Below are 17,302 nucleotides of genomic sequence, written 5' to 3'. Positions count from 1 at the left end.
CTGGCTATATAAACATCCTCTCTGCTTCGCTGTGCGGGCAACGGGGAAACGCTCAAGGAGAGAGAACAAGAAGCAGAGCCGAGGCCCGCAATCAGTGGAGGATAATAGCTGGAGCGTGGAACGGCTGGCCTCTGTTTAAAGCCCCCGCAGCCAGCAGGGGCCATGCAATTACCTTCTTCTTAGCAGCCAGGCGGGTGAGCAGCCCGGTCTTTTCCCAGTGCACGTACACCTGCTTCTCGTACTCGTAAGAGGGGAAGAAGCACACCACTCCCCCGGGGATGACGTTGCAGAGGTTGCTGAGGATTCGCCCCATCTCCTCCATCTGAAAGAGAGGGTGGCCGCTTCAGTCCCTGGGGCACCACGCTCGATTGCCAAGGCCTAGCCTCGGAGCGACAAGCACAGGGAGCCGCCAGGCCCCAACAGGCCATGCAGGACCTCACAGAGCTTCTGCTTTCAGGATTTGGGGAGGGGGGTGGAATCAAACTGTGCATTTCAGCAGCTAGCTTATCCAGAGGGGACTGTCCAGCCAGGGCAGGAACGACACAGCAGGACTCAAAGGCCAGAGGTAACCAAGATGCAGAAGTGACTGCCTGGCTTTGCGTCACCCACCACAGCTGTACACGTATCCACATCAATACTCCCTCTTAAGTTGTGGAGTCTTGTGAGCAAAAATTGTACTTTGTGAACTGCTGGCATTACAGTTGTGAAAGGTAAAAGGTAAAGGTAGTCCCCCTGTGCAAGCGCTAGTCGTTTCCAACTCTGGGGTGACGTTTTCACAATGTTTTCACGGCTGACTTTTTTTTACGGGGTGGTTTGCCATTACCTTCCCCAGTCGTCTACACTTTCCCCCCAGCAAGCTGGGTACTCATTTTACCCACCTCGGAAGGATGGAAGGCTGAGCCAACCTGGCGCCAGCTACCTGAAAACCCAGCTTCCGCCAGGATCGAACTCAGGTCGTGAGCAGGGAGCTTCAACTGCAGTACTGCAGCTTTACCACTCTGCGCCACGGGGCTTGCACAGGGGACTACCTTTACCTTTAAAGTTGTGAGCAACTGCATAAATTAGTTTCCTCTTCGGCCATCCTTCCTGAGCAAGACACAAATATGTGAGCCAGAGGCTAAAAAGCTGTGAGCTAGCTCACACGAACTCAGAGGGAACACTGATCCACATACTCCTCTACAAGAGTTTCTGCGGCAGATTTTTAATTCATAAATGCGCATGAAATAAATAGCAAATAAAACCTGATGGACCGCACCTCCATTCCACAACAGGCCTCATCGGAGATTCCACCCCTCTGAAGGATAAGGATGGAGGTGGCTGGAATTGGGGCTTTCTCCAAGGCAGCCTTGACAATCTGCATTGTTTGGGTTTTCAGCCTTTGTGAGCTGCTTCACGGGGAAGACGGAACAGCACAGTCCGGTCTCATCAGCTCTCAGAAGCTAAGCAGGGTCAGGACTCAGCTGAAAGACCACCAGGGGAGGTTTTGTAAAGGCAAGCAATGGCCAACCACCTCTGCTTCATCACTTGCCTTGCAAAGCCTCTCAGGTGTGTGTGTGTGGGAAGGGGGATTTTGCCTTAAGTCAACTGCAACCTGACAGCACTTCTCCCTCTCTCTCACACACACACAAGCTGCTTCCTGAGTGGTTTGTTTTGTTTTTTGAGATGGAAGGGCCAAGATAATTTTTCTTTTAAAAAAAGGCTTCTTTTCTCTAGTTGGCTGGCTGCTGCATTCACAAAAGTTCCCTTGAGCAAGACTTCTTATGCTCGGCTCAAATGTAGCACACGCATATCCACACCAACGCCATAGCAGCACAGGCCAGGGTTATGTGCTCACCTAACAGGTGCATTTCCTTTGTGTGGTGGAGGAAAGACTACACCTACCTAGGGTAGGGCCGTACATGGGGATCTCTCATGTCAGCTGCTGCACTATGAACGGGGGGCGGGGGGGAGAGGGGCGGACACAGGATCCACGACCCAAATACCTGTGGCCTTTGCAATTAAATAGCTGGAGAAGGACTGCCAGGCCCAGAATCGCCAATTACAACACAGAACAAAGGGGACATTTTAAGTTGTCAGACACAAAGAAAGTTCCTGTTTCTGGCCAGCATCCAAAGAGATATTTGGCCTTTCACAGAAGGGATCAGCGCTCACCCAGTGGAATATTTTTACCATGCGCCTGTTGACACAAACCCACTGCCAAGCAGCCTAAGGAAACAGAAGGAGGAAAAATAGCACTGACCATCTGAGGCAAGTTTCTCTTCTCATAGGTGAACTCCAACTGTTGACCGGATGGGCCACTGCAGAGGACGATGGGTAAAATGTTGTCTGGGGGAATTACATGACCTGGCGATACAACAGGCAGGAGGAGTCAGAGGCAGGGAAACTGAGCTAATCTTCCTCATTAAGGCTGCCAATAAACAGGGCTAGCCATGGGAAGACTCACCCCTCACTCTCTTCCTGGCTGGCAGCACAGCTCTTTTGAGCCTCTGCAGTGAAGACAGAGGGGCTCTGACCCACCCAGCAGAGGAAGGAAGGGAGGAAGCAGGCCCCCCCCACAGCTGGCCATCCATTGGGGCCAGCAGCACCCTCCTGATGCCACGCACCTCCACTGCTGGCACTCTAGGCAATTAGAATCATAGCATAGAATCATAGAGTTGGAAGGGACCTCCAGAGTCATCAAGTCCAACCCCCTCCACAATACAGGAAACTCACAAATACCTCCCCCCTGCACACACACCTCCTCCACGATCAGAAGGTTGCCTAGGGCTTCCTAGTAGATGGGCCAACCCTGCTTATAGGCAAAGCCAAAAAGGCTACTGGATCTGCATAACCTCTGGAGCAGAGGTCCATCAGTGGCTATGAGCCACAGCGTATTGTTGGAACTCTCCGTCTGGGGCAGTGATGCTCTGAATTCTTGTGCTTGGAGGGGGGCACAGTGGTAGGGCTTCTAGCCCCACTGATGGACCTCTTGATGGCACTTGCGGTTTTTGGCCACTGTGTAACATAGAGTGTTGGACTGGATGGGCCACTGGCCTGATCCAACATGGCTTCTCTTATGTACCCCGCAGCTCCTGAAGGAAACAGCCTCTAAAAAGCACAGTCACTTCCAATGGGTAATCACCACACCATGGGCAGGAATCACTTTCCTCATCAGGATCTAGCAGAGGACGGGATATTGTGAATGAAGGCCAGGGCCCCCTTGTTGCTTGTGGGCACCCTTGGAAGTCCTAACTCCTGTGGGCATCTGGGCACAGCTCTGAGCAGTGCAAGCAGCAGCTCTGCAACCCTGTGGACCCTTGCAGGCATTCTGCTTTGGGATGAGCATGACCCACAAATGAATGGGGAGGAACGGTGGTTCAGTCGTAGAGCATCTGCTTGGTAAGCAGAAGGTCCCAGGTTCAATCCCCGGCATCTCCAACTAAAAAGGGTCCAGGCAAATAGGCGTGAAAAACCTTAAATTGAGACCCTGGAGAGCCGCTGCCAGTCTGAGTAGACAATACTGACTTTGATGGACTGAGGGTCTGATTCAGTAAAAAGAAGCTTCAGCCTGCTAAATTTGCATCATTCCTGGTTTTGAACATTTGGCAAGAAATCACATTTCTGTAACATCTTAAGGCTCCAATATTCTCCAAAACGTTTCACCTGGATTCCCCAGCTTTGGAAGGGAGCAGGGGGATATTTGCCCTCGAGTCTAGATTGTGCTGGGCGTCCTACCAATGCACATTCACATGCCAACTAAGACCTACCGAACGCAAGAGGACTGTTCCCCCAGCAAATGTGCAGAGGACTGCAGCCACCACTGCATTTCCCAGCTTGGCCTTTTCATGACAAAGACAGATGACTCCTTTGCTCTCTCTCTTCGCTGGAATGTCAATATGGCAGCTTTTGCCAGCTAATATTGGCTGGGATCCCCCATGCAAAGTGAAGGGGGAGGTGAAAGGCATTTGGATCCCCCCTTCCCTTCTTGGCTGCCGCGTTTTGTAGGGAAGCAGGCAATGGCATTGCTTTGTACAGCGCCGCAGCAACCATCAGGCGGGAATGCTACACAAGGAGCGCCAAGACTCACCGCAGGAAAACTCCTCGATCCTGCCAGCACCGACACCCGCGCAGGTGAGCAGCTGCTCCCTGAAATCAGCCACCTGCAAAAAGATGGCTTTAGCAAGACTCAAGCAACAGGCAATGTTGGCGGCATTCTGTCCGATGCGGGGGGGGGGAAATAGTTACAATGGAGACCAAGATAACCCACACCCCACAGTGAGACGGCAGAATCTCGCTTCCTCTCGATTAAGCAAATTAAGAACGTCTGCATGATCCCTCATTTTGCATAATTGACTTTGCTAGTCACGGGGAAGACTGACAGACAGTGCAGAAACTCCATCTGCTGACCACTGAAGATTCTACTCAGCGGCCCCCTCTGGCACTGGAGATTTCACCAGGCGTCACTCATTCGCTTCCAAGCATTTTAAGGAACAAATCGGGATTTCCCAGGTTGCCCGATTGTGCAGCCGCATCCTGTGGCATTCCTGCAGAATCGTGACAAAGTAGCAACGCAGCCAGTGGGATAGAAGAGATTGCTGTGGTCTGGCACAAGCCCTGGCCCCCCCTTTCCCACTGGTAAAATGAGACTAAGGGTGAATGAGCCGTATAACAGCCTTGAAACGAGGCTGAAAGGAGATGATGATATTACCCACCTCCTGAGACTTGGAGGAACAGAATGAGCTTTAAAGCCAATACAGGAGTGAAGGAGGGAAGAGACAAGCCTACACAAAGCTGGAGACTCAAAAGTAAGGTAGGAATCCTACTGACATCATCAGGACATCTTCTGTGAACTTGACCTTCTTAGGTTTTCAAAGGGTTCCCCCCCCCTCCACCCTGAACCTAAACAGATTGTCCTCAATCTAACCTAAACAGATTGTCCTCAATGAAATTCAGTTTCATGTGCATTTCTCTGTTGATCGTGCCCCCAGAGGATAAAGCAACATTTAGATAAAGGACATTTAGGCCACAATCAAACAAACTATATAATGCACTTTCAATCCGCTTTCAGTGCGCTTTCCAACTGGATTTCACTGTGAACTGGCTAGTTGGAAAGCGGACTGGAAGTCCATTTAGTGTGTCTGATCACAGCCTTATTTTATTACCGCCCTGCCTTTCTTCCTATCATGGCCCTAAAGATGGCTTAACGCTGGATTTCCAGGAGTCCTCTGCTCCCAATCCAGGTGCAGCCCAATCTCAGCCCTGCTTAGTTTCAGTGAGGCTACTGCATCATGTGCCTCTGGGAGTCAGCAGAGCCGCACGTGCACAGAGACGTCTTCTGGAAAGACATTCAACGTGGCCATCTCTAGACACACACACAGATCTGCAGATTGCTCTGAATGCTGGCCGCTCCCCGCCGTGCAATCTCCACGTGGGTCGAAACCATGCCACAGGCAGTCGTGCTCTGTGTGCAAGGACTGAGCCACAGCATCTGCGCTGCAAAACTGGTGACATGGAGGGGCCTCAGCTCAGCAGTAGAGCGTCTGCTTGGCATGCAGAAAGTCCCAGCAGGTGATGTCAAAGACCTCAACCAGTGACTCTGCAGAGCCACTACCAGTCTGAAGAGACAAGGCTGACCTTGGTGGACCAGCAGTCTGATTCAGAGTATAAGGGCAGCTTTGTGTGTAAGAGAGAAGGGGCACTGGCCCCCTAAGCCATGACAGGCAATGCCTTTCTCACTTTGACAAATGCACCATGCATGCTGATTATTCCTCCTCCTCTGTCTCGTCCCTGAGTTCTGGTTCCAGATGGTGCAATGCATCCGGAATCCCAACCAGCCACGCAAGGACAGTGAAGAGCAGCAGTGCCACCATGTGGCTCCGCATCTCTAGATGCTGCTTGGAGCCCTTTGCCGCAGTCACACGATTCCAAGTTCTGATTTCATGACACTTCGGGGGGGGGGGGGAGTTTGGGAGGGGGGTTTGAATCCTCTTTGTTTTTAGAAACCCAGGGCAGTGCAAAAGGTCCAAAAAGCACCGTCCCAAAAGCTTTTTCCCTGTTTATTCCTTTGGCAGAAAGAGTGCTAGCAGAGTAACAGCTGTGCTTTCTTACAGCATGCTTTACTACTGGGAAAGGAAAGATAAGGTGTAGGATGGCTCTCGCTCTCAGTAGACAGATAACATTAATACCATTGATGTGATGGTCACTCCAATCCAATCCCAAAAGCTCAGGGTAGGTTTCAATATGAAAAGGGCATTCAATTCTAAACCCTTTCAAAAGAGAGGAACAGCGTTTTTAAGATGTCCAAGCAGAAAACTGCAAGGTGAACTATTCTCTCTCCACATAACACAGCTCTCAGCACCGATGCTGCAAATTCCCCTGTCTCTTACTCAGCGGAGACCCTCGCTACCAGTTCCCAAACCCACCGGCTAGAAAACACCAATCAAATCAAGGGGCATCATTGCTTTAGCAAAGAACTCTCATGCCTACAGGGGAAAATCTCACCTGGTTGGTTCTTTGGATAAGCTGTTTGGTGAGATCTTGTCTCCCTGCATCCTTTTCTTGCAGAATTACTGCCCCTATTAAACGGCATCTTTAACTGCTAACCCCCACAATAAACAGAAGTCTCTCAGCTCCAAAGCGTCATAATGTTATTCCAGCAAAAGTACGGTGCTGAAAAAGCAGGCTCTCATCTGTGAAGGTTCACGCTGCAATACATGCTGGTTAGTCTTTAAAAAAAGGTGTCACAGACTTCCTGCATATTTTTTGCTTACAGGGCTGCCTTGGTGGAATTAAGAAACCCAAATTAACCCTGTCCGAGGCAGTTCTTAACAACTCAAGGAAGCCAACACACACAGTGCCAGTTTGGTGTAGTGGTTAAGTGCACGGACTCATATCTGGAAGAACCAGGTTTGATTCCCCACTCCTCCACTTGCAGTTGCTGGAATGGCCTTGGGTCAGCCATAGCTATCACAAGAGTTGTCCTTGAAAGGGCAGCTTTTGGGAGAGCTCTCTCAGCCCCACCCACCTCACAGGGTGTCCGTTGTGGGGGAGGAAGATATAGGGGATTGTAAGCCACTCTGAGTCTCTGATTCAGAGAGAAGGGTGGGGTATAAATCTGCAGTCTTCTTCACACACAGAGACTATGGACTTCCTACATTCAGCATTTGTTTCGTCCCTTTTCCCCATATTTTCTCAACAGCAGCTGTTCATTGAAAGGAGAAATCCCTCCCCTCAATGGGGGGCTGATTTTGTCCTTCCAGCCTCTGCACCATCACGTATACATCGCCAGCGGGCACAGCCCCAATTTAAGAGAGCCTGCCGTTACTGAAATTCTGGTGCTTCTTAAAAGCACAGGCTGCCACTGCAAAGAGTCTTGGGATCCAGGGATCGTCAAAAGCTGCAGGCAGCCCGAGGAAATAGGGCAAGCTCTACACACTTGAGTGCCAACCAGACTTTATACATTAAGAGCTGGCAGAGCGAATCAAAGGGAACGTCTTACTAAGAGAAGATTCTCTGGCTCTCCATCGTGAGGTTTAGCTTTCATCAAAAGTGCTCCCCCCACTACACAAAAGGTTGGGGGGGGGTCCGCTTAAGGCAAAAAAGACCTTTTAAAACATTCATGATATTAATGGATGTAATTTAACAAACCAGGATTTGGTGGTGTAATTACTGCAACTGATCAGAGGTGAGGCGGTGGCACCCAGGGCTTTAAGACAAGGGCTGCCATCCAAGAAGTGCCTGGTTCAAATCATAGAATCATAAAATCATAGAGTTGGAAGGGACCTCCAAGGTCATCTAGTCCAACCCCCTGCAGGAAACTCACAATACCTCCCCCTAAATTCACAGGATCTTCCTTGCTGTCAGATGGCCACCTAGCCTCTGTTTAAAATCCTACCTGAACACCCCCGTCTCTTTCTGTTCCTAATTACCAGATCCATTTAACCAGCCCCAGGTGCCTAATGGAACCTCCCTGTTCACAGACAGGACACCACTGAATACCAGTTGCAAGGAATAAGGGGGTGGGTTTTGGAACAAAAGCAGAGGCATTCACCTCTGGGCCCCTCTGCACCTCGGAGCCTTCCAAGGGCATTTTCCTTGGCCACTGTGAGATGCTAAACTAGATGGATTCTTAGTGCAATTCAGCAGGGCTCTTCTGAAGGGTCTTATTGTTATTTCAGCACATTATTTTGCCTCTTCAGATACAGGAAAATATCTTCTCACATGTCAGAGGGTAACCACAGGCCTTTACTCAATCACCCTTCACTTCTCTTGGCCCACACGTCACAGAAGCCTGTTGCAAAGACCCAGGGATCAATGTTCCCTCTAAGCTGTGGAGTTGCGTGAGCAAAAATTTCTACTTTGTGAGTTCTTGGCATTAAAGCTACTGCATACATTAGTTTGCTCTGGGGCCATCCTTCCTGAGCTAAGACAAAAATGTGTAAGCAGGAGACTAAAAAAGAACGAGCTGGCTCACACTAACTCAGCTTGGAGGGAACACTGCCGGGGATATGCTGGAGAAGAGCTGTGACTTATGATCTCCACCAGGGTTGCCATTCCCCAGGTCCAGGCAGGGAATACCCCAGTTTTGGGGGCTTCTGTCTGTCACTGGCCAGTGGGGGAAACCCTGCCCCCAAACAGCAACATCCCCGACACAATGACGTCACATGGAAGCAACATCATGACATCAGCAACACTCTGGAATTTTCCATTCCTCCCCCTCCTTTTCTTAATCCCCTGTTTTTAATACAACAAACCTGGAAGGCAAGTTAGGGAGAACTGACCTCAAGTCACATAGTAAACCTTTACAGTTGGCTATGGATTTGACCCCAGTCCTAGCCTGACACCCAAACTCCCACCCCACACTGACTCTCAAAGCTGCGGGCATCCTAATGCAAGCTAATGCTGCAAATTACCTGTCTCAGTTTTACACCATGCCCCTCAATACATCCTTAAAAAAAAAAAGTAAAGGTAGCCCCCTGTGTAAGCACCAGTCGTTTCCAACTCTGGGATGACGTCGCATCACGACATTTTCACAGCAGACTTTTTACGAGGTGGTTTACCATTGCCTTCCCCAGTCATCTACACTTTCCCCCCAACAAGCTGGGTACTCATTTTACCGACTTCGGAAGGATGGACGGCTGAGTCAGCCTTGAGCCAGCTACCTGAACCCAGCTTCCGCCAGGATTGAACTCAGGTCATGAGCAGAGCTTGGACTGCAGTACTGCAAGCTTACCACTCTGCGTCACGGGGCCCTGTTGAATACATCCTACTGCTTCCCAATGACATCAAGAACTCAAGCCCCTCCCACCACCGCCTAAGCAGATGCTCATTTAGAAGCTACAGACACACAGACCCAACCGAGACCAGAGACTTGTCGCTTACTGGCTGCATGGTGCCCCCTGCAATGATCACAGCACGACACTCCTTCAGCACCTTGGCAAAATGGACTGCTGGATTCAGCAAGAGGAACTTCAAGCTGCTCTGAGCTAAGGTGCCTGGAAAAGAGATCAAAGTATTAGAAGAGTGGGTAGTATAAAAGCACCGGAGACAGTTTTACTGTGCCATTGTTGCCTGATTTGTGTGTGTTCCATTGCCATCTCCAACATAACTGTTCCTGTAGGGGTTTCAGCTTAATTCACACTTACAACACATAAAAAAACCCTTTCAAGAAAGGAAACAGTCTATTTCAGGGGTGGCCAACAGTAGCTCTCCAGATGTTTTTTTGCCTACAACTCCCATAAGCCCCAGCCAGCATGGCCAGTGGCTGGGGCTGATGGGAGTTGTAGGCAAAAACATCTGGAGAGCTACCATTGGCCACCCCTGGTCTATTTGATAGTTGCGTATACAACTCTTGTGAGCCCCCACTCCCCCAGCCAGCCTCCCTTAACAGAGGATTGAATGGATGTTATTTACTGCCATCCTATGAAAAGTTCCAATGGCTCATTTCCACAAATCCAGACTCTCTTCTCTAGATCCAGCCCTCTGACCCCTTGGGATTGAACTGTTAGGTTTCCAACAGCAGAGTTTTGGACGAGCGCTTTGGGACCGCAAGTGGTAGCTGTAGTATGAGCACCTGCCCTTTGAAGGAGGGGGGAGCTGATTCAGTCCCCTTCCCTTGAAGTGGAGAGTTCCTGCCCCCCCCATCCCATTTTCATGTTAGCTGGATGGCACAAAGGACTTACAGACATCCTGGCATACCCCCTGTGGACCCCAGAACTCCCCAGATAGCCAGTCTGAGAAACCCAGGGAGACTTGTATAATTAAGTGCATGCCATCAAGTCACAAACGGCTCAGAGTGGCCCCCTGGATTGTGGGGTTTTCAAGGCAAGAGATAAGCAGAGGTGGTTTCCCATTGCCTTCCTTTGCCCAGGCTTCCTCCGGGATCTTGCATCCAGGTATGCACCATGGCCGACCGTACTTAGTTTCCAAGCTTTGACAAGCTCAGGCTAGTCCTATCCATTCAGGCTGCCACTTGCTAAATAAAACCAAGTATTGCAAAAGAAAACAACAGGAGCCATATCCAGTAGAGCTGCCCCTAGAACTCTTCAGTGCTCAGGGAGTGGCTAATGACATTATGGGATAAATGTTCCTCCGAGAAGCCACCAAGGCCCCAGAACAGAAACAGCTGTGCTCACGTTTGGTTCTGGGAGAAGCATCTTCTCTGTAAGTCACCCACAGTAGTGTTTATTCCAACGATGCCATCAGCACACAGAGTACCTTGCCTGGTGAGAATGACTCTCCCGTCTTGGTTGGCAGTGGTGAGCGCAGTCAGGAAGCCCTCGATCTGCATCAGAGGAGAGGCCATCTGGGGCGGTCCACCTTCAGCCTCTTCAGATGGGCTCTGTGGATTGCCTGTCAATCAAAGGGCCCACTCAGAATGGACAACCTGGTCCCAGGTGGATCCAGACACTATAAGAGTACTGAAGTCAGAAGACCATTTTCAGCCACAACACAAAAAAAGCACACATTTGCGCCACGTCCCAGCATTGGTCATGAGAGAAAGAAGGGGGGGAGCAAAGCTATATTTTGCCCATGTGTGTCTTCTGTTTGCATTACATGGCAGCTTAAATACCTGCATCAGGGGTTCCCAACCTTACTGAATCTGCTGGCGCCTTCTGAGTTCTGACATATGGTGGCGACAGCCAAAAATGGCTTCTGTAAAATAGCTGCAGCAGAAGGCAGAGCCAGCCAGAAAATGGCTGTCAGTTTACCTTCAGTCACTCAGCGAAGAACTTTGTTTTGTGGTGGAAGCTGCTGCCAAAGCAATGGGTTTTTTAAAAAAAATAATAAATCTGCAGCCAATCCAGATTCCAATGACCAATCATAAGCCTTATTGAGCAAAAGCCCCACAGAGCACTGCCTATTTTCTAAAAACACTTAGAGGGCACCAGGAAAGGTGTTGGCAGGAGCCATGGCAGCCAAGGGCACTACACTGGGGACCCCTGACCTACATGGGTCTGCTCTTCCACTGAAATGAAGGGCCAATTCATGCTGCCAAGGGAGCTCCATAGCTACACACTTCTTATGTCCCTTGAGAAGCCATCAGAAAGTTGGGCAACCATGTTCCCTGCCTCTTGCAGCCTGCTTCCTTCCAGGTCATGGACTCTACCATCTAGCTCACCTTCCTTCCTTTGCTTCTCATTCAGGTTTTGCAGGAAGTTCTGCAAGCCAGCCATCTTTTGTTCTTCTGGTCTGATTTTCAACGCTCCGGATGCTTCATGCCTTTCCACAAACCCAAACAGCTGTCAGAAGCAAAAGGACCAGAAGCTGTCAAAAGCAAGCCTTCTCTTGGCCTCGTAAGCACAAATTCAGCATTGCCCATCTTCCCTTCTCAGTCTTCTTGCACATAAAATCCATGGGAGAAATTTCCCATGATAGGACTGACCCTTCCCTCTTCTCCAGGCTCAGACTGATAGACAATCTTGCAGCCACCCTTCGCAGCAGTATCACAGATCAGACAGCTCTCGGGGAAGGCAACACACTGGGCTGACAGCACACAGGATTAATCTAATGGACCCCTTCAGCAGAGATGGGCAAATCGGCCTGAGCTAAAACAGGAGAGATATTTTCACGGACGGTTTAATCAGTGTCAGGAATTGGTACAGAAATGGAACTAAAGCACTCACCTCTTCTGCTAGACCTGCCCTAAATAAGGGCTGACTGCCCTCACTTATGTCATTGTGTTCCCTGCATGATCCCTGGTTGACTAGGAGGACCATCCTTGAAACGAGCCCAGGAATTATCAGCTCGTAATGCGCTTGACGGAGTTTGGAAACTTCGGTTCATCTGAAATGCAGCAGCCAGGCTACTGTCGGGGGTGGGATAGAGGGATGCTGTCACCCCAATGCTGAAAGATCTGTACTGGCTGCCCATTTGCTTCCAGGCACCATTTGAAGTGCTGGTTCTTATCTTTAAAAGTCCTGAATAGCTCAGGGCCGAGGTACCTAAAGGACCACCTCCTCCCATGTGTCCCAGCCTGCCAGTAACAATCTGCTTCTTTAGCCTTGCTCTCGGTGCTCCTGCCCTCAGAAGGGAAGCAGGCAGAAGGCAGAGCCAGGGCTTTCCCAGCAACACATCTTGCTTGGAGAATGCCCTATACCTTTATAGGCTACTTTCCCCCCATATCCTGCTAGTGGTGGTTCCTGCCATCTCAGGCTAGAGGGGTGGCAACCCAAGAAAGAGCCAGAGTTTTTTTGTAGCAGGAACGCCTTTGCATATTAGGCCACACCTCCTGATGTAGTCAATCCTCCTGGAGCTTACAGTAGGCCCAGTACTAAGAGCCCTGTAAGCTCTTGGAGGATTGGCTACATCAGGGGGTGTGGCCTAATATGCAAAGGTGTTCTTGTTACAAAAGCAGTCCTAGAGAGAGCCTTCTCGATGGTGACACTTCAGAATTCTCTCGCCAGGGAGATTTGTTTGTTTCCTTGTCTTCCGCCAGCAGGTGTTTGTGTCCTTGTCTTCCGCCAGCAGGTGTTTGTGTCCTTGTCTTCCGCCAGCAGGTGAACTTTTCCCCTCTTTGTTTGTTACAAGTGTTCATATGTTTTCACTGAACTTCTATATTTACTTCATTTGAAATACTGTTTTCATGTTCAAATGTTTTCATGTTTACCACCTTGGGGGCCTGCTTTGGATGGAAAGGTGGCAATAAAGCGAACATTTTTCACCCTTTAAAGGCCACAGCGACGTCTGCTGACTTTTAAAAAGGGGGCAGGGCAGCTGAATAGGAGGCAAAGCTTCACACCCCCAGGAGACAGCTCTCTGCCCACCCCCCTGACAACAGGAAGACCTTAGTTGGGGCACAAGGCAGTAAAAGAGCCATACCTTCCTGCTGATGAGGCTCCTCTCGCAGTAGCGCTGGACCTGTCCAAAGGAGAAAGAACATAGGCTGAAAGGCTCCGTGTTGAACTCCACGTCCTTCTCGGCTGGACTGTCTTATCCTCCCAACCTCTGCTAACTCGCCGCTCTCTAACCCCCTACTCTCTCAACAGCCCACGAAGGAGGCCGAGCCACACCGCATTCCCGGTCTGGGGTTAAGACACAAAGCTAGAGCTTTGGGAGACAGAATCACCAAAATGATACATGGCTCCAGGTGGCAAACTGGGAGCATCTCCTGGTCTAATAGGACTGAAGGGCCTCTGGAATAAAGAACAGGTGCATTTTCTTCTCTTCCACAGTTCTGGCACATCATGACCTCAGGGGGCCAGCAATGGAGTGCAGCTGAAACATATGGAATTCCTTGTTGCCTAAAGAACTGGTGACATACAATGAGAGCCAGTCTCATCTAGTGATTAGGGAGTCAGACTAGGATCTGGGAGAATCAAGTTTGAATCCCCACTCTGCCATGGAAGGTTGCTGGATGACTTCAGATCAGCCACACACTTTCAGCCTAATCTACTTCGCAGGGTTGTTGTGAGGATAACATGGAGGAAAGGAGGAGGAGGAAGAGGTCAGCCACTTTGGGTGCCCACTGAGGAGAAAGGCGGGGTATAAATGAAGTAAATATGTAAATGCAGGCCTCAGATTCTGCAGGAGCTCACAGGAGCATAGCTCCTGAACCTTTCTGAGGGTTCCCCCTCTTCCTCCCCACCTACCTTGCCCATTGAATAGTAGGTGCAGCTGCATAACAATCCCTGGATTTGGAGAGCAGCCAGCCAGCCAGCCAGCCACCAGGAGCTTTGTCATTCCCCCAGCAGCCCTCATTAACCCCTGGAGAAGCCTGTGCCACCCTTTCTCCACTTCTTATGTGATTTTGGGCAGTGGGTGGCCTTTTGACTGGGGGGGGGCTGGCCCAGGAGAGCTCCAGGTGAGTGAGATCTCTAGCCAGCCCAAGCAGGCCTCACTCGCCCAGGGCTCTCCTTTCTTGCATCGGATTGCTTTTGACTGGGGGCAGCAGCATATGCTAATGAGTTATGCTAATGAGCTCTGCCATCTATTTTTTTACAACACGAAACGACCCCTGCGTAAATGCATAAGCAAGCTAACAATCGTGGTTTAACGCTCCTTCAATCCTCACTGGTTAAAATAAAGTAAAGAGAGGAAGAGCAAAAATCTCACAAAATCATGTCTGGCAAAAAGACACAGTTCTGGGCCAAGCCATGAAGCCTCAGATCTGCCATTCAGTCTATGAGTGCAACTCTAGACCTCCTCACAAACCACAAAGACCCTTACCTTGAAGAGGTTGATATTATCAATCTCGCACTGGAAGAGAAAGTCATTGATAGTTTTCATCTGAGCCCCTGAGAGAGAAGAAAGGCCAGATTTAAAGCACAAAGTATAGAGAGAGCACACCCGTGGGCATACTTGTATGTGAGAGTCCCCAGGCAAACTGTGACATTTTACACCCCTAAAGCAATCACATGGACACGACCTACCTGCTTGCGGAATGCTCTGAGTATTTGGGTTTTGTTTCACATTTCCTGTTAAATACAGAAGACCAGAGAAAGGATTTAATTCTTCTAATCAGAATTCACTATTCTGAATTAAGGCTCTCTTTTCAAACCAATGTAAAGAAAGAATTCAGTCCTAAGGGGAAACGTGAAGTATTTATGAAATAAAGATAATTAAACAGATACAGTAGTACAACAAGTTTAATTAGAAATTACATTTCTATGAGCACAGATTTAGAGGGAATTCAGTGCAACTTTATTTAGGATTACACTGGAGATGTACAATCAGAGGTTACAGAACTGATTGCAGCCACTGGCATCTCGGCTATAGGAGAGGTTCTTTTTCAAGTGCATGCTCAGGACTCAACAGTCTTCACTACCTACAGATTCTAATTGACTTCTCTAATTGAAATGACTGCTTAAATCGTTCTCTTCAACAAGCTAATTTGCAATGAATTACATTAAATAGGTAGCAAATTCAGTAAAGCTGGCATACTTGTATAAAATAAATACAAAGTAAACAGTATTTCTCTTAACACATCCCTGAAAGTTTTATTTCCCTGTTTAGAAAGAGGCCCTTTGCTTTAGAGCAAGGGTGTCAAACACGTAGTACGGGGGCCAAATTAGGCCCCCAAAGGGCTCCTATCAGCACCCCCCCCCAGCAACTGGATGTCATCTGCTTCCTTCTTCTTATATCTTGCTTCCTTATGCATCACAGCTTCCTTTGCAAGGCTTGCTCAATCGCAAAGGAGTTACATAGAGCAAAACCTCTATTTTCTCCTTTGGCTGAGGCTCCTCCCTTGGGGTGGAAGGGGACGATGGAAAGCTTGCTTTGCCAGGTTCTCTCAATTGCACAGCAAAGCTACTGAGCCCAAGCCTCTCTTCCTTCTATCGGTTGAGGCTCCTCCCCCTCCTGATCCCCTGGGGAAAAAGAGCCAGAGCTTCCTTTGCTCAGTTCCCTGGATCCCATGGGAGAAATACAAAGAAAGCACCTTTAAGACCCACAAGTGCTAATGTTTTAAGCATGTTTTAAGTTTTTTAAAAATATATATTTAATTATATTTGTGTCCTTTATAAAGTTTATACCTCTGCTACCTAATCTTAAATAGGTATGTACGTGGCCCAGCCTAACATGGCTCGGCCCAACTCAACATGGTCCAGCCCAACAAAGTCTCATTTATGTCAGATCCAGCCCTCATAACAAATGAGTTCGACAACCCTGCTTTAGAGGGAAAACCCAGAAAGCTGAAGGAACTCAAGTCTGGCAGTGAAAGGGTGGTAAGAAGTGGGTGCGGAAACTTGACCACAGGAATGGAGGAGTGGCTGAAAGGAGGCGGAGCCAGAGGTGGCAGGAAAAGAGTCTTGTGAGTTAGTGGAGACTGAGGGGAGTGGAAAACAGCTGTGAAACAGCAATGCCAAGGCTAAGAGGGAGAAGCCTACACAGCTGTTGTCAGCAGGGCTTTTTTTGTAGCAGGAACTCCTTTGCTTATTAGGCCACACATCCTGATGTAGCCCATCCCCCAAGAGCTTACAGGGCTCTTAGTACAGGTTTTCCTGTAAGCTCCAGGCGGATGGGCTACATCAGGATGTGTGGCCTAATAAGCAAAGGAGTTCCTGCTACAAAAAAAGCCCTGGTTGTCAGGTTACATCTAATTTGCCTAAGATCCTCACTTGCCAGAATTTCCAGGAAAGGAAGGTTTCTCTGATCAAAGAAGGGAAAGTCCATTGGGACTGGTCAGCTTATTTGGAACCAGATCCTCCCTTGAGGGTGTAAAAAGCAACACCCAATATAAAGAACCTCGATTTCTGTATCTGAGCTTCTTGGAATCTACCACTCACTTTGCTCAAGAGCCGAGCTGTCCCCTCACTTTCCCCTGCCTCTGCAACCCCACCGCAGCCAACCAGATAGAATAGTTAATTATTAAGCTGAAGAATTAAGGGAGATACTGAAGATGATGTTGTCCAGGTAGAACTGGAATGGGGGAAGGGGTGACATAAGGCCAGGTAGTAAGAATGCATCCCATCTGTTCATGCCCTGCTCTGCCTTTCTCAAATCCACTGATCTGCCTTGCTCAGTCAAGGAAATGCAGAGGCTCCCAGAGCAATCAAACCAAATCATAGCTTTTCCTACCACAAGGTAATCCCTCTGCATCTCAGAATGTGATACTGCTTGAAGCCCAAAAATGTATGGAGTACCTCTGAGGGAAGGTGATGGTGCTAAAAACAAGACAGATCAGCTCCTGGCCAGGTGGGAGTTAGCAGACCTCAACTAATCCTTACCTCCAAGGACAGCTACAAACTTCTCCAGCAAGAACAGAATCTGTTTAATGTACATCAGGTTCTTTGCTTTCAGGCGTTTTCTACGAAAGAGAGAACAAAAGGCTATACAGTCAAACCATGCCCGGTCTGGGACCCCTCCCTATTTCTGGGCTGGATGG

At 49.1% G+C, this 17,302-nt stretch overlaps 1 protein-coding gene across 1 annotated transcript in view; it reads right to left on the bottom strand.

Annotated features, from left to right (window-relative positions):
• The window catches only part of DDX11 (DEAD/H-box helicase 11), a 44,520-nt gene that overhangs the window by 7,873 nt on the left and 19,345 nt on the right, over nucleotides 1-17,302 (bottom strand). The window contains exons 12-21 of the mRNA XM_060245737.1: nucleotides 17,145-17,224; nucleotides 14,850-14,894; nucleotides 14,647-14,714; nucleotides 13,300-13,338; nucleotides 11,600-11,720; nucleotides 10,696-10,830; nucleotides 9,361-9,473; nucleotides 4,067-4,139; nucleotides 2,240-2,343; nucleotides 173-322 (exon numbers count right to left, since the gene is read on the bottom strand). Coding sequence (XP_060101720.1) covers nucleotides 173-322; nucleotides 2,240-2,343; nucleotides 4,067-4,139; nucleotides 9,361-9,473; nucleotides 10,696-10,830; nucleotides 11,600-11,720; nucleotides 13,300-13,338; nucleotides 14,647-14,714; nucleotides 14,850-14,894; nucleotides 17,145-17,224 — 928 coding nt within the window. The remainder of the gene's footprint in view (nucleotides 1-172; nucleotides 323-2,239; nucleotides 2,344-4,066; nucleotides 4,140-9,360; nucleotides 9,474-10,695; nucleotides 10,831-11,599; nucleotides 11,721-13,299; nucleotides 13,339-14,646; nucleotides 14,715-14,849; nucleotides 14,895-17,144; nucleotides 17,225-17,302) is intronic.

Source organism: Heteronotia binoei, chromosome 8, assembly GCF_032191835.1.
Source record: "Heteronotia binoei isolate CCM8104 ecotype False Entrance Well chromosome 8, APGP_CSIRO_Hbin_v1, whole genome shotgun sequence".
In the NCBI taxonomy this organism is placed as follows: Eukaryota; Metazoa; Chordata; class Lepidosauria; order Squamata; family Gekkonidae; genus Heteronotia; species Heteronotia binoei.
The sequence above is the reverse complement of the archived record's forward strand: the minus strand, read 5'-3'. Positions and strand labels throughout refer to the sequence as shown.